The 19,307-nt window shown below is 46.3% G+C and overlaps 5 protein-coding genes and 3 non-coding genes across 9 annotated transcripts in view; 1 reads left to right on the forward strand and 7 right to left on the reverse strand.

Moving 5' to 3' along the window:
• Nucleotides 1-19,307, forward strand: part of LOC144327613 (uncharacterized) — a 257,507-nt gene that overhangs the window by 110,812 nt on the left and 127,388 nt on the right.
• LOC114589663 (uncharacterized) overlaps nt 1-19,307 on the reverse strand; it is a 305,430-nt gene that overhangs the window by 16,907 nt on the left and 269,216 nt on the right. The window lies entirely within an intron of this gene.
• Nucleotides 1,202-6,911, reverse strand: RPS11 (ribosomal protein S11). Of its 2 annotated transcripts, XM_077927986.1 has the most exons (5): nt 6,763-6,911; nt 5,030-5,161; nt 4,062-4,137; nt 1,973-2,102; nt 1,202-1,378 (listed from the first exon to the last, which is right to left on the reverse strand). In XM_077927986.1, exons 1-5 carry the CDS (start codon nt 6,775-6,777, stop codon nt 1,255-1,257), a joined length of 477 nt encoding a protein of 158 aa, XP_077784112.1. In that variant the 5' UTR covers nt 6,778-6,911; the 3' UTR covers nt 1,202-1,254. The 2 variants fall into 2 exon arrangements, with proteins under 2 accessions (XP_077784112.1, XP_028581391.1); XM_028725558.2 differs by lacking the exon at nt 6,763-6,911 and having other exon boundaries at nt 5,030-5,167.
• LOC114596649 (small nucleolar RNA SNORD35) lies at nt 1,622-1,718 on the reverse strand. Its single transcript, XR_003706592.1, has one exon. It is a non-coding gene; the product is annotated as a small nucleolar RNA SNORD35 (small nucleolar RNA).
• Nucleotides 2,338-2,433, reverse strand: LOC114596647 (small nucleolar RNA SNORD35). Its single transcript, XR_003706590.2, has one exon. It is a non-coding gene; the product is annotated as a small nucleolar RNA SNORD35 (small nucleolar RNA).
• LOC114596645 (small nucleolar RNA SNORD35) lies at nt 4,723-4,817 on the reverse strand. Its single transcript, XR_003706588.2, has one exon. It is a non-coding gene; the product is annotated as a small nucleolar RNA SNORD35 (small nucleolar RNA).
• Nucleotides 9,855-10,814, reverse strand: LOC114595363 (olfactory receptor 52P1-like). Its single transcript, XM_028725652.2, has one exon. It carries the CDS (start codon nt 10,812-10,814, stop codon nt 9,855-9,857), a length of 960 nt encoding a protein of 319 aa, XP_028581485.1.
• LOC114595217 (olfactory receptor 52P1-like) lies at nt 14,024-15,143 on the reverse strand. Its single transcript, XM_028725569.2, has one exon. It carries the CDS (start codon nt 15,129-15,131, stop codon nt 14,181-14,183), a length of 951 nt encoding a protein of 316 aa, XP_028581402.2. The 5' UTR covers nt 15,132-15,143; the 3' UTR covers nt 14,024-14,180.

Consider the following 19,307-nt stretch of genomic DNA (forward strand, 5'->3'; position numbering starts at 1 on the left):
TTAAGGCACCTGTATCCCACCCCATAACTTTTAGATGAAAGGTGGACTATGAAACTTAGAATAACAAGCTTCTGCTTCCTAAGTTTTCATGATTCTGTGTTTGCCTGCCACTGCTTCCAATTGGCTGCAGGAGTGTCCTGCAGCAGACTGGAAGCTACGGAAGACGTTTGGCTTCCGAAAATCATTTGAAAACCGCAACTCACTTCTGGGTTTTGATCTTTCGGGAGCAGACTTGTTCGGGAGCCAAGGCATTTGTGATCCAATCTACAACTCTACTATGTGGCTAGTCACCAGGTGAGAACGAATGCTGGTTGCTTGTTGTGGCTCGCCTGAAATCATGTGTGCTCCTGAACCAGTTCTAGCTGTTTATGTCTAACATGGAATGACAGATATGTGGTCAATGAACATTTCTTTGTTGAGTGGCATCTCACTGCGCTACAATCCTTAGGAAGCCCCAGCATGATGCCAGTCCCGTTCCAAACTCTGATTACTCTTCATTCAATTAGGTTTGCAATTCTTGTTTCCCCCCAGTATTAGTGCTGTAGTTAAGGAAACACTATTCTAAGCCGTTTTACCCAGGCAAGAACAGTCTCCAGATGTTCTATAAGAAACACAAGTGGCATTTTTTTCAGTGTTTCTTAAAAATCCAATCAACTCCGCTGCTGGTGGGTTAGATATGACCAGCAAACCCTTTTGCCCTTCAAAACATAACCACCAGGCATCCTTGCTTTCAAGTAATGCAGATGAAACACAGGGGCATTTATCCAGGCCAAAGCAACAGATGAGCATGGTTACTTTTAACTCTGAAACCCTATGCTAAAAAAGAAAATAGGTAGGTCAACAGGACAATCATCTACGCAGATTTCTTGTAAGGCAGCAAAGGTGCAGATTATTTTCAGTGTCACTAGAAATGAAAGGAGATGCTGCCCGCCTAACAATTGAAGGACTTGCTGTCCTCCTTTAGAATTAACTTCCACCATGAAGATTTCCCACTTTAGGCACAATGCTCAGTTGCTATCCCTACTGGCACTCGATTTACTAACAGCACCCTTATTTGCTTCTAGGCATGCCTTACTGAGTTCTCTTTTCACAAAACGAATTCTGGCAGCAGCAGATGATACAAGCAGATGGGATGTGCCACAGGGGAGCTGTGTCCCCTACCCCCCAAAAAACTCCTTCCCCAGAAATAACAAAATCAAAGGTCTTTACAAAAGGTTTATTTGAGCAACTCAAGGAGAGCCATGAGGAGCCACTTTAGAACTTTTGGAACTGCTTCTTGGTGCCGGCAGCCTTGGTCACCTTGAGGACGTTGAACCGGACCGTTTTGCTGAGAGGACGGCACTCGCCCACAGTCACAATATCTCCAATCTGCACATCCCTGGAAACACAAGAAAGTAACAACAACTTTAGGGCAGGGATGTAGGAGAGAGCGTATTGAGGGAAAGAAGGGCTTGCTATTTTTTTTGACAGAATGCAAACTAAGCCTGAAGGAACATGAAAAGACCAATAAAAAAATAATGGCAGATGTGTTGGTGAATAGCTTATATGATCCCTAAAACAAAAATAAATAAAATGCCAACTCAGGTGACAAAAAACAACAACCACCCTCCAACCGAGCAAGCTTTATGGTTCAGTGACTGCCAGACTGGCATTTTCAGCAGCCTCTCATTCACCAGAGAGGGCTAGGAAGACCATCGTGAGTTTGTACATCATCACCAACATGCTTGCTAGACCAACCACAAACCCAGTTACAAAAAGTTCTCTGTTATTTGAACTAAAAGAGGGCTACAAATATACAGGGGCAAAAATAACCGGTGCTGTTCTTTGTGTGTTGTAATTATTTTATCTGTGTCAGCTTATACAGCACGAAGCAGGAACTGGTCTGCAAACCTTATGCAAGACCTGAAGGAACCAGATAAAACAGTATCTGCGCAAGGTCGGGGATGGCAGCTAGAGACCCGCACCCTCTCACCTGAAGCAAGGGGACAGGTGCACAGACATGTTCTTGTGCCGTTTCTCAAAGCGGTTGTACTTGCGAATGTAGTGCAAGTAGTCCCTGCGGATCACAATAGTGCGCTGCATCTTCATCTTGGTGACCACGCCTGAGGGATGGAGGGAGAATGGAAGACGAATGAGACACTCGCTCGGCGAAGGAACAGGCCTGCCTCTGTCCCCCACCCCCTCACCTCTCATGAGTTCCCCCAGGGATGCCTGTGTGTGAGTGCTGGGATGGCAGAGGCACAAAATACCACACAAACACCAATAATGTGCATTTAGGAGGTTCAATTCAGATGCAGCAGACCTAAAGATAAGGAAAGCACGTCTGCTCCTCAGTCCATTCAAGCACCATCAGTTCAGCCACAAGGCAATTTCATCAGAACCCTGTTCACCATGGGGGCTCAGCAGACCATCGTGAGAAAAACATCACCTGCAGCTTGAGAACTGTTGGGAACAGATGTGCAGCACCTCTGGGCTATTGGCAGCAAAATATGGTTCTGCCACACAGCTCTATGGGGGAACGCTCCAAATAATCATTCAAGTGATCTGTTACTAGCCTACCACTTTTCACATGGAATCAAACCAATGAGGAACTTGGGGGACCTTTCAGATGTTGCTGGACTCCCAACACCAATCAGCCTCAGCCAGCATGGCCCATGGGCAGGGATCATGGGAACTGTGGTCCAACAGTATCTGGAGGGCCAAAGGCTCTTCACCTCTGCTTTAAGACTCAATCTAGCTTCCTGGTTACAATAAGGTACAGTGGTGCCTCGCAAGACAAAAAGAATCCGTTCTGCGATTCTCTTTGTCTAGCGGTTTTTTCGTCTTGCGCAGCAACCCTATTAGCGGCTTTGCGCTATTAGCGGCTATTAAAGGCTTAGCGGCTTAGCTGCTAAAAGGCTATTAGCGGCTTAGAAAAACGGGAGGGGGGGGAGCGGGGGGAAAAAATCGCAAGACTAGCAAGACGTTTCGTCTTGCGAAGCAAGCCCATAGGGAAAATTGTCTTGCGAAGCAACTCAAAAACGGAAAACCCTTTTGTCTAGCGGGTTTTCCGTCTTGCGAGGCATTCGTCTTGTGGGGCACCACTGTAGTCAAAAGTAACAAGTTTGACCAGTAAACCCCAATAAAGTCCCAATTGCTTCATTTCCCAATATGGGTCTAGATGTCAAAAGAACATTGGGACAATGGCCACACCAAAATCTCTGGTTACAGGATGCTGGGGTCTGTTTCTGAACAGGGAGGCTGCCCTACCGCGCATCAAGCACATTTCCTATCCAATCTCAACCCATTTTGACCAATTGTCCCTGCGAAACACTCATTCCATCAGGCATTTGTGAGCTGTACGGATTTTACTGTTTTGTTGTTTGTTTAGGCAGTTGTATAGCTTTTAAAACTCTATCCATCTTAATGCAGAGTTAAGTTGCATGCTACTTAGGGTGCTTTCTTGTAGAAATCTGGTTTATAAATCCTGAAAACAAAAGGAAAGGGGTTACACCCAAGGCATAAGGATCTTCACTTGACCTGCATGAACTCCCTGCTCTGCCCTGGGAGTCTGGGAAGAAGTTGCTGCCTTGAAGACAGCAATACCATGTGGCAGTAAAGTGGCACCTGTCCTCATTGCTGATCAGACGCCATGTCTCTTGCTGGGGCAGATGGGAGTGGTCCATCCACACTGGGAGGGCCACAGGCACCCAAGGTTTCCTTTTCCATGTGGGACTTTTAAATGTACACTTGATTTACCGTACCATCACTGCAATATGAGTGTGCACCTCACGCTGCTTCAGAACTCACCTTCTGTATTGCTTTTAGCTGCTTTTATTGTACAAACTGTTTTTATTGAACAAATGCACCTCCACAAAGCACACAAAGGCTTATTGGTGCGCTGGAAAAATTCAATGCCCAGATCACTGTTAAACTTCTCGATGGCTCACAAATGGTGCCATAGATAGATGCAGGAAACAAAAGAATTTCCAGGAAGCAAATCCACCACAGGGCTCAAGAGAAACAAGAGGTAAGTGTCCACATCTTATACTCCGTGAGCTTTAAACAGAACCTCCTCCTACCTGATAAAATGCGGCCCCGAATCGACACATTGCCAGTGAAAGGACATTTTTTGTCAATGTATGTGCCTTCGATGGCCTGGATGCAAAGAAAGAGTCATCAGAACACAACCAAGGAAGGAGACAACACAAGCACAATGAAGGGCCCCCTTTCTCCTCATATAATTACAGCAATAGTCCTCCCTGTTAAGACCTCTCCCCATTTCTTTCCCAGCCAGCGACAATCTGAAAGGAGGGCTGCTTCTCAGCCTGCCTCCTAATGCAGTCCTGTTCTCAGCTTGACTTCAGCTGATGATGGTAATGAAATTATCACCGAAGGGGTAAAACCGAAATGCGGGCTGCTACTTCAGCCCAGAAGTATGTGTGTGTATCTACACTGATCTTACATCATAGAAACTTCCTGCAAAACCCGCCCCCACAAATCCTTGTTTAGAGAAAAGGATCATGGATGAAAAGGCCAAGCAAGAACCTTTCTCTCTGATGCATTTCCTGCACCTAACAGTAATGTATCTCTTGGAAGTAGGCACATCCCATTATGTGGATGCTGCCGATAGCAGTCCAGCCCAGAGACAGAAAGGTTTGCCACCTTGATGATAAAATCATATCCTAGATGCAAGAGGCTGCTGTATGAAGAATTAGCCAGGCCTCCTGCTTTTATGCACATGAGCTGACGTCAGTAAGGTCCTCTTGGACACTCTCGTCAAAGCCCCTTCACCATTGGGGCTTGGAAGACCATCGTGAGAATGTACATCATACGTCAGCAAAGGGAAACTATCCTACTGTTTAAACATTTGGCCTAATGACTCCACCACATATAGTAATTATTTTGAGCATACAGGTTTGTACTCAAGTTTCCACAAGGGAAAGTATAAAAGCGGAAATGTAGTCTACCTTTGTGTATAATTTTACAAACTTCACAGGGCTTAACAAGCACCCTCCCATTGGCCCAAGCTGCCTTCTAAGCTCAATACCTCTTTGGGGGTCTTGAAGCCCAGACCAATGTTCTTGTAGTAGCGGGGGAGTTTCTCTTTGCCAGTCTCTCCCAAGAGCACACGTTTTTTGTTCTGGAAGATTGTGGGCTGCTTCTGATACGCCCTCTCAGTCTGCATGTGAGAAAAAAGGAATAAATGAGTTTAGAAAGGAAGAACATAGACTAGATTGTCATCTGTTAAGGGTCATTAGCAGATGAGCAGCTTCTGTGGGTCTTGCACAGTCCACAGGCAGCTTTTTTGGCTCTTCTGTCTGGTATACACTAGATTATGGATACACTAGATTATGGACTGGGTGCCGAACTGCACCACAACAAACACTCTGATAACATTGTATACTAAATGGACTAGTTGGCTGCTTTGGGAAGCGGTCTCGGCTAAAAAGTAAGCTGTAGAAGCTTTACCTCCCTTTAACAGAAAAACTGGGCCACCAGGCCTATAGGAGTTAAGAGGATGGTTGTTTTGCATGTTGAAAAGCATATTTGGGGCGGGTGCTTGCAAGATGGAATGGAGCAGCCTAGAAATGGGCCATGGTTCACCAGACACATCCTGCTCCATGTGAATATTAGAAGCAGTGTGACCCCAAGCTTGAGCATCTTAGGAAACTGTTCCCAGAAGCAAGAGGGACGAGGTGCCAATAGGAAGGCAGCACATGCAAGCTGGGCCCCAACTACCTTAGGAAGGCACAGCAATTAATTTGGTGTTGCAGAGAATAGTCCCCAGCAAAGCTGCAGTCCTCTTGCGATGGAAAGGAGTGGCTGAGCCTAAGCAGGCACTCTTTCTTCCTCTGGCCCTGGGAAGGCCTCCTTCCCCCCTTTGCCAGCTGCTTTGAATGGGTGAGGGCGAATTCATGGAGGAGAGGGCCATTGGGTGCCCTCTACAGTTTGAGGTAGGGCTGCCCTTGTGCTCCAGCTTGCTGCCTTCCCCTAATGGGCAGCTAATGGGAACCAGGCAAAGGGTCTTCTCGGTAGTGGCACCCACCCTGTGGAACGTCCTCCCACCAGATGTCAAAGAGAACAACAACTACCAGACTTTTAGAAGACCTCTGAAGGCAGCCCTGTTTAGGGAAACTTTTAATGTTTAACAGACCACTGTATTTTAATGCTTTGTTGGAAGCCGCCCAGAGTGGCTGTGGAGAAACCCAGCCAGATGGGCGGGGTATAATAAATTATTATTATCATCATCTCATCAGCCACCGTGAGAACAGGATGCTGGACCAGGTGATCCAGAACCCTCTTCTCATCCTCTTACAGGAAACACAGGAGGGGAGAGCACGTGTTGTGCCCGATTTCCAGCTCCTCATAATGGGCTGCAGCGCTGCCCCCCCCCCCGGCCTGATTCTGCAGCAGGACCCTCCTTCGTCGTGGTCTTAGGAAGGGGGTCAAGGACCGTTTCCTAAGCCGGGATTTTGGGGGTGGGGTCTCGACCTGCGGGCCACGAGGGCGCGCAGAGCAGCCTTGCAGGGCCGCCTGAGCGTTGGAAGGGGAGGCAGGCGAGGGCCGGTGGCGAGGCCCTCCTCCTGCTGCTGCTGAGGGAAGAGGCCTCGGAGGCCTCAGGGCGGGAGAAAGCAGGAACCCCCCTCCCCACTCACTCAGCCCCCCACCAATTAACCCCCCCCTTAAAGTAGACTGGAAACCCCCCCCAGCCGCCCCCTTCCCCGTTCCTAGGGGACCCGCAGTCTCTCCCCCTCCCCCGTCACGGGGAGCCGCTCCGACCTGCGTGTCCGCCATCTTGGCCGCGCGAGGCGAAAGGAGGATGCGCGGGGGATGACGGGAAACTTATCGCCGTGAGGGGGTGGGGAGAAGGAGCCGCGGGAAGTGACGTCAGCCGAGCTCCTCCGTCCCGACCATACAGAGCAGCGGAGGGGAGGGAGGGGGAAGAGGCGGGCGGACTAGTAGGCGGAGCGAGAGAGGAAAGGAGCCCGTTCGCCCCGACGTCATCGCGTTAGGAAGAGCGCTCAGTTTTGCCCCGCCCCCTTCTTCCCTAAGAAGCCGCGGCGGCCATTGCTGTGTGGGGCGCCTGCGCGCGCAGCACGGTCGCGAGGCGCGGGGAGGCGGAGTGGGGGGAGGGGGCGGAAGAACCTGAGGAGAAAAATATTTCTCAAAAAACCCCGTTTAAATGCTGGTGAAGAGAAAAACTTCCCACATTTCCTTTCTACTCGTAAAAGGGGTCATAGCAGCCGCTCCTTCATTTATTTTTAGTTATGTATTTTTAGGCGATGCCTTCCCGCCGTTTTGTGTGAGAGGAAAATGAGGCGTTTCTGTCGCCACTGCCCAAAAAAGAGGCCTCCCGTGACCCTCCTGAGGGAAATTTACACGTGTTATTTATATAATAAATAATATTTTTTTTCCTCGCTGTTGCCAAGTCAGCACTTAAAAACCCCCAGTGCTACGTGCTTATTTTATTTAGCTCATGACATTTATGCATTTATCGATTGGGGGAAAATTGCCAACACCTCAAAGCAGTTTGCAAAACAAAACCAAGAAACGTAATAAAATAATTAGCAAAAGCAAAACATTTTTTTTCAAAATGTTGGTAGGAGTTTAAATGTTTGTTTTATTTAGTTCATAAATTTTATATACCACTTGATTGTAACAAGCAAACTTCAAAGCAGTTTACAAAAACACCCTGTAAGAATATTGCTAAAAACCATTAAAACTGTTAAAAAAGAAACGTAAATTGAAAATATGCAGTTTACAGTGGTACCTCGAGTTAAGTACGTAATCCGTTCCAGAGGTCCATTCTTAACCTGAAATTGTTCTTAACCTGAAGCACCACTTTAGCTAATGGGGCCTCCTGCTGCCTCGGCGCTGTCTGAGCATGATTTCTGTTCTCATCCTGAAGCAAAGTTCTTAACCCGAGGTAGTATTTCTGGGTTAGCGGAGTCTGTAACCTGAAGCATATTTAACCTGAAGCATATGTAACCCGAGGTACCACTATTGTTTTTGGAGGGAGCCTGGATGCAACGTTGGCTCCCAGGTGCCCATAATCTCAGAGCTCAGGATGTCCCAGCTGCCTTCGTCCAGCTGCCAGCGCATCTGTAGGCTCAGGTGAAGGAGACTTTTAAGTATTTTACGGTCTTTTCGAAATGCATCCCCGTGGAACTAACCTGCTACGTAAGCGTTTTAAAATAAAACTTTTGAAAAGATAACAATAGACGAGAAGCAAAATATTTAAACTTGCGCCAGCTTTCTAAACATCTGGGCAGGCTCGTCCAGACAAAAATGTTTTTAGCAGAAAGTCGAAAAGAATACCGCGTGGTTGTCTTGAAACTTCTGTGACAATACTAGAGAGGGAGATCATGCTTTCCCCTTGGAAGCATGTAGGCCAGCAACCCCAGGAGCATGTGGCCATTCATTTGTTTGGAAATCCAACTGCAAAAGCTTTTTCCAGGTCTTGCCACCTCCTCAAAAGCTTTTGAGCACACAGTGTTTGATATGTGGTGATGGTGGGAATCACCTGTATGAATTAGAACCATATGCAGTTTCACCTAACACACATATTTTGCTAAGCGTATTTCCCCTGATGTATCTTTGTAATTTATTTTCAGTGATGTATGCATTTGCTCACACACTTTCCCCAGTACACGCATTCTTATACCCATAACTTGGTTGGAGAACTGCATTGCAAAATCTGGAGAAGTGTGAATTTTGAAGGGTGCCTGCTTTTCGGATTATTATTTTTTTGTGAACTGCAAGTTAGTTAGGTTAGCCTTTAGATGCAAACTGAATTGAATTTCTTCTCTATTCCTAGGCCATTGTGACATATGCCCTGGTATGTGCACCTGGAGCCTGGAGTTGGTGCGGAACGCTGAGTTCGTGAGTGGTGAGTAGGGCCCTTTACCAGGCACATATATCCATGCTAAAGGATCTACGCTGGCTGCCTGTTAGTCAGCAAGCCAGTATTAAGGCCTTGTGTGTGTGTAAGCCCTAAACTACTCTGTACATGTTGTTGTTATTGTTATTTATTATCTTCTAAACCACTGTCTCAATTTAAACACAATATAATTAAAAACAGGCAAAAACACAATACAAATTCATTTAAAACAATGAAGTTTTGTGGTAAAGATCCATTTATCCAACTAAGAAAGTCTGTTGGGGGAAAAATGTATTCAGTCATTTCCATAATGTGCAGATAGCAGGCACCTGTTGTTACCTTGAGAAGTACCCTATTCCACAGACCAAGGACAGCTGTTCTAAAAGCCTTGCTTTGAGTCACTGCGGAGGAGGCTTTTGAGATCTTTGAAACTTGCAAAAGAAACTCTCTTGCAGACTACAGTGATCTGCAGACTACAAGATTCTCTTGCAGACTACAGTGTGGATAAGAAATAACTCAAGTAACCTGGTCCTGAGCTGCATAAGGACTTGTGTGTTAGGACCAACATCTTGAACTATCTGGAAGATTGTATTCCCTTCCAGTACCTGCTAAAGGGGATTAAGATCAACAAATGGAATTTGGCTAGTCTTGTCTTGACCTAATCATTATTTGTTTTTAGGGGACACTGGTGGCCCTGGTGTAATAGAATGTACTCCCTGTTGAAATACAAGAGACCCCTTGTGTGTTGGCACCTATCTGCACCTGCCTTCCCTTGATCTCTCAGCCAGTCTCTCCTGCTTTAATTACTGTGTTGTTTTAGTGCATATTTTAATTATGGGAATTTTTAAAATGTTCATATACTTCATAAGAGATATGATTCTGGACCAAGACCAAGAGTGACTGGATTTGTGTCCTTTATTTTTTCTTTTTGGCATTCACTGCCCCACCAGTAAGTGTCCAGATGCGTCACTAGCCTCCATTTTTTTTTTTTTTAGGAGACATCTTTTCTCCTCAGGAGTAAGCCGACCACCTTGTCACGGATCAACTTGGTCTTCACACCATAGACGATGGGATTGCAGAAGGGAGGCACCAGAATATAGAAGTTGCCGATGAGGATATGAATGTAGGGGGCCACATTGTGGCCAAAGCGGTGTGTGAGGAAGGAGAAGAGGGCAGGTGTGTAGGCCAAGACAATCACACAGATATGGGAGCCACAGGTGTTGAAGGCCTTGGCCTGGGCTTCCCGAGATGGCAGCCTCAGCACGGTCACGATGATCTTTGCATAGGACACACCAATGAATGTTAAATCCAGGCCCACCACCAGCAAGGCCACGGTCAAGCCATACATGTTGCTGATCACAGTGCCAGCGCAGGCCAGCCTGACGATGCCCATGTGCTCACAGTAGGTGTGGGGGACCACATTGGTTCGGCAGTAAGGCAGCCTGCTGGCAAGGATGGGGAATGGGGCAGTCAGAATGGCCCCCCTGGCAACTGCCAGGCAGCCAATCTTCACAATGGCAGGATTTGTGAGAATGGCCGCATAGCGCAGCGGCTGGCAGATGGCCATGTAGCGGTCAAAGGCCATGGCCAACAAAATGGCCGACTCGATGATGGACAGCGCATGGATGGAGAACATCTGCGTCAAGCAAGCTTCAAAGCGAATCTCTCGTGAGCCGAACCAGAAGAGGCAAAGCATTTTGGGCACAACGGAGGTAGATCCAGCCAGGTCAATCACAGCCAGCATGCAAAGGAATAAGTACATGGGCTCATGCAAGGTCTCTTCCACCCAGATGACAAACATGATGGTGCAGTTCCCCAACACAGTCACCACGTAGATGAAGCAGAGGGGGATGGCCAGCCAGACGTGGGCCGCCTCCAGCCCCGGGATCCCCAGCAGGAGGAAGATTGAAGGGTGGAGGGTGCCATTGTAAGCGCCACCAAAGGCAGACATATTAGACTGGAGGGGCCTTGGGACTCCTCCTATGGCCTGTGCAAAGGAGAAGCTTCTTGTTAATCTGGAGGTGGGGGAGGCAGGCAACAGTTAAAGGGCATGTTCTGCATCCAGCAAAATTTCACACCACCATTTTGAGGTCTTGTTTCCACCAGCAGGTATAAATTAGCCTGGTTGCTCAACCCCATTCCTGCTGGCAGGAAGAAATACAGGCTTTCAGCATGGCCTAATGGTGAAGGTCGGCAGCGATACAACAGTTGAAAATTTAAGTGTTGGGTAACAGCACTCAGGAGTGTGATAGATACTCAGAGCCTTTTATCCTCTAGTGTGCCTGGCTGCCTACATTTAAAGGACGCTAACGTTAATTGAGCATTCAGTGATATTTTCCTCATTTAGTCAAGTAGCAAAATGTGTATAGTTATCTCAGCCAACCCTCCCCCAGCTGCTTCTGCTGTCTCCTGCCTAGTCGTTCCTCACTAGCTGTTCCTGCATTGCAGGGGGTTGGACTAGATGACCCTTGGGATCCCTTCTAACTCTATGATTCTGTGACACTCTGCAGCCTGCCTCTTCTGCTCCAGGGGAAAGATTTGCTTTGACCTGAGCAACTATTGTGCAAATTTGAATTTTGAAAAATTTGCACCTTCTTACTCTGCTGGTATAACAGTAGCAACTGGCGATAAGGCTCTTGAGGCCTTTAACAGCTGGATACCCGGCAGCTTTCCCCAACTGGATATGTAAATAGTGAGGACCCATAGTCCAGTTGCTGGGCCCAGGAGTTCAAATCCCCACCTGGCCATGAAACATACTGGGTGATCTCGGACAAGTCACTGTCTCTCAGCCTCACCTACCTCACAGGGTTGATGTGAGGGTGAAATGGGGAGATGAGAACCAGGTTCACCACCGTGAGCTCCTTGAAATAAAAGGTAGTATATAAATATAAGAAATACTGCAAGAAAATAAATATGCAGGAAGTCCCAGGCTCAATTCCTAACATCATCTCCAGTTAAAGGCATCAGGTAGCAAGAGACAGGAGAGACGTTTGGGAGATTCTGACATGAGATACATCAAAAAAAGAAGTCTCACCCGCTTTGCTTCATCTGCTTTGCCTGTCTATTCCTGGCTTGTTTCTGATGTGATACTCTACCCTGTGGAATTATCCAGGGGTGTGTGCATGTGGAGAACGTTAAACAACAAGAAAATCCCTTGTGGATTTTACACAGGTAATCTGCGGGCTAGATGTCAAATTCATATTGCCAGCTTCCTCAGAATCCATTTGCCTAATACATTATGACATGACATGTCTCTTTTGGGCATATCAGTTTTGTGTTGAAAGCTCACTCTTGCTTTTCCTTAGAGAGTGTGCATAAGAATATAAGATGAGCCCTTCTGGATCAGGGCAATGGGGTCCCAACTAGTCCAGCATCATATTCTTACAGTGGCCAGTCACATGCCTGTGGGAAAGCTGCAAGAAGGACCTGAGGACCACCTCTCTCACCTCTCGTGGTTTCCAGCACCTGGAATTCAGAAGCATTGCTGCATCTATGGCCCCAGACTTAGCAAGGGGGCTTTCAGCTAGAAGATTAAATTGATGTTTTAACAGCAGCCTTTGCCTCTCAGCGTACACTTCTCTGTATATAAAAGCCAGTCCAGCTTACTTTCCAAGCTGGGTCCAAAGTCTCAGCAGGTCTTCAAGGGAGAATGTATTCTTTCATGCAATTGACTGTAATTCCAGCCCTAAAAAGCCTAATCCCACTGGCTGGGTGAAGACACAGGCTATGGAGATGGTCACCTCTGCCTTCCATGCTGCTTCTGCATCCACCTGAGGGAGTCATCACCAGCTCTTATAGGGGAACAGCACCTGGGCGATATAACCTGCCTGGGGCTAAATATAGTCACTCACCTTAGCAGATTGCAGAATCTCCCTTTGAAGAAGTGGCCATGCTGTGCCCAGTGCCCTTGCCAGCCTCTCTAGGATCCAGTGGCGGGAACTGCTGCCAGGTCTTATTTATAGATCAGTCTGGTCAGCACCCAAGAGGAGGCTTCTAATTCCCTTCAGCCTCCGCCAGTTGCATTCAAAGACCTCTGTGGGCAAGGATGCCTCCCTCTCCATTCTTCCTTAGATAGCCAACAGGTGCTCTTGGGAACAAGAGTACTTTTTCCAGCATACACACAGACACACTCTTCACTTTCCAGATCAACATTATGATATAAGTACCTTTGTGAGTGAGGAAGCTCTCCCATCTATTTTCCTACTTACAATCTCTTCTAACCTGAAATAGTTCTTCCTTTTATGGCAGTGTTGGGATTTATTTATTTATTTTTTAAAAACAGCTGCACAAATATAATATGTGGAACATCTGGCTAGCTAGTAGTACATGTGAAAAGGATCTAGGGGTCTTAGCGGACCACAGGCTTAACGTGAGTCAGCAATGTGATGCAGCAGCAAAGAAAGGCCAGTGCTGTTCTAGGCTTCATCAACAGAATTATAGTGTTCCAATCACAGAAAGTAATTGTACCGCTCTATTCTGCCTTCGTTAGGCCACACCTGGGGTATTACATCCAGTTCTAGATTACCCTCAGGATCCCTTTCAACTCTGTTAGTGTTGTTTTTGGCATCCGCCTATCTCAGGCTCCCTTTCATTTTAAGAGTCTTGTGCTCTGGAGATCCTTGTGACCATGACAGGGAATTCTAGCAGGTGCAATAGGGTTCCGGGTACAGGGATTTCTGAGCTGTCTACATACAACAAATATTTATTTACTATATCACAAAAAAGTTACACAAAACTTGTAGTATAGCAAAAGCCATATAAGGGGCTTACAATTCATGTAAAACAATTGCAAACACATTTTAAAAAGATGAATCTAAATTTGACATAAATACAGCTGCAGAGAGGATAAAACAAATTAAGCATATTCTGTAAATTATGGGCTATAGCCAATGCCAGTCCTGCTCAGAATAGACCCATTAACCCTAAGTTGCCCATGACCATTAAATTCCAATGATTCTGCTCTGAGTAGGACTAACATTGGATAAAGCCGTATATACTTACAGAAGCACGAACAATTTCACAGATATGTTGAACACCATATATAACATCAATAAAGCACAAAAAGACTTTGGGTGGTATTCAGCTAAGTTTTATTAAGAGTAGACCCACTGAAATTAATGGGCCTAACTTAGTCATATTCATTAATTTTGATGGGTCTATTCTGAGTAAGAGTCAGTTGAATACCACCCGTTAAGATGAAAAAAGATGGGATTAAAAAAAAGTGCTTACAGCCTTACTACTTTTTAATATTTCTTTACTGCCTGCAGCCTTCTAGATGTTGCATTCAACACTGCAAGCCCTTATTGAGAGTGTGTTGTTATGTAGGTCGCTTCCTTCTGAGAACTATGTGAGTCACTCGTTCACGGATCTCCTTGGTCTTGACACCATACACAATGGGGTTCAGCATGGGTGGGAAAAGGAGGTAGAAGTTGGCCAGAAGGATGTGAATGTGAGGCTGAACATGATGGCCAAACCTGTGTGTTAAGATGGTGAAAAGAGCTGGGGTGTAGGAGACCAGGATCACCACCACGTGAGGTGCGCAGGTGCTGAAAGCCTTATAGCGGGCGTCTTTTGACGGCAGAGCCATGACAGCCCTGGCGATCATGCAGTAGGACAAAGTGATGAACAGCAAATCCACCCCCACTACGAGGAGAGCCACCAGAAGCCCATAGACAACATTGGCCAGGATGCTTGAGCAGGCCAGCTTCACCACAGCCATGTGCTCACAGTAAGTGTGGGGGATGACGTTGGTCTTGCAGTATGGAAGACGGGCTGCCAAGATGATGATTGGGATGATGAAGACTGTGCCTCTCAGGATGACCCCTGCTCCAATCTTGGCCAGCAGTGGGTTGGTTAGGATGGAGTCGTATCTCAGAGGATTGCAAATAGCTACGTAACGGTCAAAGGCCATTGCTACAAGCACTGTCGACTCCATGATGGAGAAGGAGTGGATGAAGAACATCTGGACCATGCAGGCACCAAAATCTATTTCCCCAGCTCGGAACCAGAGGATGCAGAGCATCTTGGGCAGGGTGGAGGTGGAGAGCACCAGGTCTATGCCAGCGAGCATGCAGAGGAAGATGTACATGGGCTTGTGGAGGCTCTGCTCTGTTTTGATTGTATACAGTATGGTGCAGTTTCCTAGCAGTGTGATGACATACATTGAAGAAAGAGGGATGGAGAGCCAGTAGTAGGACGCTTCCAGACCAGGGATACCCAGCAGAATAAAGGAGTAGGGGGTGGCATAGCTCCCGTTAAATACAGACATCACTCATGGGAGGCATGGCGCATGGATAGTCTTGCTGGCTGCAGTGGAGGGAAGAGCCACAAATTGAGACAGCATGTGAACTTTGTGCATCCTCAACAACAAAAGCATTCCCCTGCTAAATAACTTTAAAGGTGTCAGTATGAATAGCATAAATTAGGGATTCTCTTAGGTGTAGACTTAGGGAAAGCTAGGAATTACAAGGGTCTGGAAACCAAGCCTTATGAGGGACAGTTGAGGGAGTTGGGGATGTTTAGCCTGAAGAAGAGAAGACTGAGAGGTCAATATGACGACCATCTTCAAATACAGTGGTGCCTCGCAAGACAAAATTCGTTCCGCGAGTTTTGTCGTCTTGCGATTTTTTTCGTCTTGCGAAGCACGGTGTCAGGAAAGCTTTGGAAAAGCTTCAAAAATCACCAAAGTCTTTAAAAACCTCAAAAATGGCTACCACACCGCGTTCTATGAGTTGCTCCTCAAAGTCAAGTCGCAACTGTATTAACAGTGTTAAGAAAAAGGAAACAAACTTGCAAGACGTTTCCATCTTGCGAAGCAAGCCCATAGGGAAAATCGTCTTGCGAAGCAGCTCAAAAAACAAAAAACCTTTCCGTCTAGCGGGTTTTTTGTCTTGCGAGGCATTCGTCTTGCGAGGTACCACTGTATCTAAAAGGCCATCTCATGGATGATGGACCAAGCTGGTTTCCTGCTGCTCTGGTGGATAGGACATTACGAAGAGCTTTTTGAAAGAGCTGTTCAGCAGTGGAATTGACTCTTTTGGAAAGTGGCAGACTCTCCTGCACTGGGTGTTTTTAAAGAGAGATTGGATGGCAATCTGTCAGAGATATTTTGGTCTTTGATTCCTGCTTTGCAAGGGGATGGACTAGATGACCCTTGGATACCTTCCAACCTTACAATTCTATGAGTCTATATTTCATTCTAGCAGGCCAAGCCCCTTGCTCGTTTATGTGGCAGTAAATCCTATTGAGTTCAATTTTTATTTTTGTTTTAATTACATTTATATACCACCCTTCATCTGAGGATCACAGGGCAGTTTACAATATAAAAACACAAAAATACATAATATGGTAAACAGATGTGCTTACTTGAAAATAATGCATGGAAAAAATTGCTCTCCTAGAGAAATCTTGATAGTATGGGTTACACCTGGTGAATTGTGTTTAGCTGCCACTGGAATCAAATAGGACTTAAGTCACGTGTTAAACTTTCCACATTGGTTCCAGTGGGACTGAAGCACCTCTATCATAATTGACATTTGGTGCAGTGAAGAGCAGCTAGGTGTGCTGGACAAGTGTCTCCCCTATTCTCATATCAAGTGGAGTGGGTATCCCAACAGACACAGCTTTGAGTTACATGGAAGAAAGCAGGGAGATAAACGATGTTAGATGCTGCTGAGCCACTTCTCTATTACTGACATTTTCTTCCCACCCCAACAACCCCCAACCTTTGTCATGTAATAATAATAATAATAATAATAATAATAATAATAATAAAATTTTATTTGTAACCCACCCTCCCCGGCCAGAGCTGGGCTTAGAGCAGCTAACATCATATAACTAGTGCAATATGCATAAAAACAAGCAATCAATTGATTAAAATGCACCCCAAATTAATTCAAATAAATTAAAATTAAAGTTAAAACTGGACAAATAACAATCCTCAGGTTAAAATTGAAAGCGGTTAATATTCGCCAGGACCAACTGTTTCCACTGATATTATAAAGACCTGTGAGCAGGCTGGGAAACCTCCTTCATGCTTGTTCTTATACCAAGAGAAAACAAAGAGAGTCAGACAAAACCCTGACCAAAGGCCTGGTGGAACAGCTCCGTCTTGCAGGCCCTGTGGAAGGATGTCAAATCTTGCAGGGCCCTGGTCTTTTGTGAGAGAGTAATCCGCCAGACCGGGGTCATGTCCAAGAAGGCCCTGGCTCTGGTCAAGGCCAGTCTAATCTCCCTGGGGCCCAGAATCTCCTTGTGGGACATACCAGGAGAGGCAGTCCCGTAGGTATGAGGGTCCTAGGCCATATAGGGCTTTAAAGGTTAAAACCAGCACCTTCAACCTGATCCTATACTCCGCCAGGAGCCAGTGCAGCTGGTATAGCACTGGGTGAATGTGATCCCGCGGCGGAATAAAACATTTTATCACTGTAGTTGGAGGCAGCAGCGCTTCTGAATGCCAGTTGCTGGAAACTGCAGGAGGGGAGAGGACTCTTGTGTTTGAGTCCTACTTATGTGTTTCCAACAGGCATCTGTTTGGCCACTGTGAAAACAGGATGTTCTTGCATTACCTACTGGAACTGTATATATGTATATGTTCCCTTGCACCTAATTCCGGAAATATCCTAACAGAATGACATTGTTCTCTCAGATTCTGTTAGTCAAGTTCTTTTTCGGGGGGAGGGGAGGCAATATTTTCCGGCCTTTATGGTCAGTACACCAGTAAATGGGTTCAACAATGCATTATCTTTATTCTAAAATCACCCTCTCCTAGAACTTCCTGCACATTCTGCTGGTATATGGCATTTTAAAAAGGCATATTTTATTTACTTACTTTCTTATGCATGCACACACATACACTGAGTCAACGGGCATACAATTTTTGATACAGTAATTTTTTAAACAAAATATATAAGTCATTTTCTGAAATTGTTATTTACTAAAAACCAGCTTACAGAAAGTACAGAGAAAGTAAAACGTTGAGTGTGTGTCCAATATCCTCCAGTGCTTTAAAAAACCCCGACTCACATTCTCCCGGTTGGGGTCTGTATTGTTATTGCATTAAACTAATAGGCTCACGGGCATTGCTTTGTACTTTAGATTTTCTTTCACTTACTCAGATAATTCTTGTAAGCCACTTTCCACTTAGCAATGTAATAGGGAGTCCTTGGAGCACCCCACAATCGCCTAACCTTGACTCCCTTAGGTTCAGGTCCAGGTCGCAAGCAACAGACTCTTTGTCTTTGCCTTGTGGTGTGGAGAGGCAAGGCTCGTGGTGGTGATGGTCTCTCACCCTCCCCTTCCAATTTCCCAGTAATAACAAAGAAGTGCCCAAATGATATTTTTACCCTCTAGAAAGAAAGACCCCAGACCATCAAGGTCTGGTGTATTTTTTATCCCCGCACTAAGCAATAGCCCAACAAAATCCAGGACAGAACCAAATTATGTGGCTCTGTGCAGTGCTCAAAGGTAAGTGAAGGTCCTGGGTGTCAGCCAGAGTAATCCAGTGGTGATACTCACTTCTGATGCTGAGCAACAGGCGCTTGAAACAAACATGGTAACTTCACGGGGGCAACAGCAGGAGGAGGAACCATCGGCCTTTTCATGTCCTACCCCTTAGCTGTTCCCTGTGGGAAGCAGGATGCTGGACTTTGATCTGACACAGCAGACTCTTCTTATATCTTTATGTGCTGTAAGAGTAGAGGGGAGCATTTATGCAGCTTTTGTCAGTGCCGCGCTGTGTGCAGATGGCCCCAGTGGCTCTGAAAGCACAAGATTTCCCTCTGGATCAGTAGTTTAGGCTGTTTTCTCTCTTTATGGTCTCCTCTCAGGGTTTCATCATGCACTCACAGCTCTGCTGGTTCTCACACTCAGGCTCTCAACTCAGGAAATCCCAAAGTTTTATTAATGAAATGAACAGGTGGTCTCGGCATCAGCTCAAAGTACAGGTTACACAGTTGGAAGGGTGCACCACCAGCAGCTAGGATACGTGGTTAAAGGTAAAGGGACACCTGACATTTAAGTCCAGTTGCGAATGACTCTGGGCTTGCGGCGCTCATCTCGCTTTACAGGCCCAGGGAGCCAGCGTTTGTCCACTTCCGCAGACTGTTTTTCTGGCTCACGTGGCCAGCATGTCTCTGGCGAAGCCAGAGCAGTGCACGGAAACGCCGTTTACCTTCCCGCTAAAGAGGTACCTATTTATCTACTTGCACTGTGTGCTTTCGAACTGCTAGGTTGGCAGGAGCTGGGACCGAACAACTGGAGCTCACCCTGAACCGCCTTGAACCACTGACCTTCCAATAGGCAAGTCCGAGCAGCACAGTGGTTTAAACCACAGCGCCACCCGTGTCCCTAGGATACATGGTTAGGAATAAGCAAAGACATCCCAACACTTGACACGCCGCTTTTGCTGTCCCTTTAAAGGAGAGGAGCAGGGCCCTTCACTTGC

The sequence above is a fragment of the Podarcis muralis genome, chromosome 4 (genome assembly GCF_964188315.1).
Source record: "Podarcis muralis chromosome 4, rPodMur119.hap1.1, whole genome shotgun sequence".
Classification (NCBI taxonomy): domain Eukaryota; kingdom Metazoa; phylum Chordata; class Lepidosauria; order Squamata; family Lacertidae; genus Podarcis; species Podarcis muralis.

What these genes read in the sequence shown, in the direction of transcription:
- LOC114595363 (XM_028725652.2), bottom strand. Translation starts at nt 10,814, where the DNA reads ATGTCTGCCTTTGGTGGCGCTTACAATGGCACCCTCCACCCTTCAATC.
- LOC114595217 (XM_028725569.2), bottom strand. Translation starts at nt 15,131, where the DNA reads ATGTCTGTATTTAACGGGAGCTATGCCACCCCCTACTCCTTTATTCTG.
- RPS11 (XM_077927986.1), bottom strand. An exon ending in TCGGGGCCGCATTTTATCAG is followed by an intron (nt 2,103 to 4,061) that starts GTAGGAGGAGGT and finishes TCCATCCCTCAG; the next exon opens with GCGTGGTCACCAAGATGAAG. An exon ending in CACCTGTCCCCTTGCTTCAG is followed by an intron (nt 1,379 to 1,972) that starts GTGAGAGGGTGC and finishes TTGTGTTTCCAG; the next exon opens with GGATGTGCAGATTGGAGATA.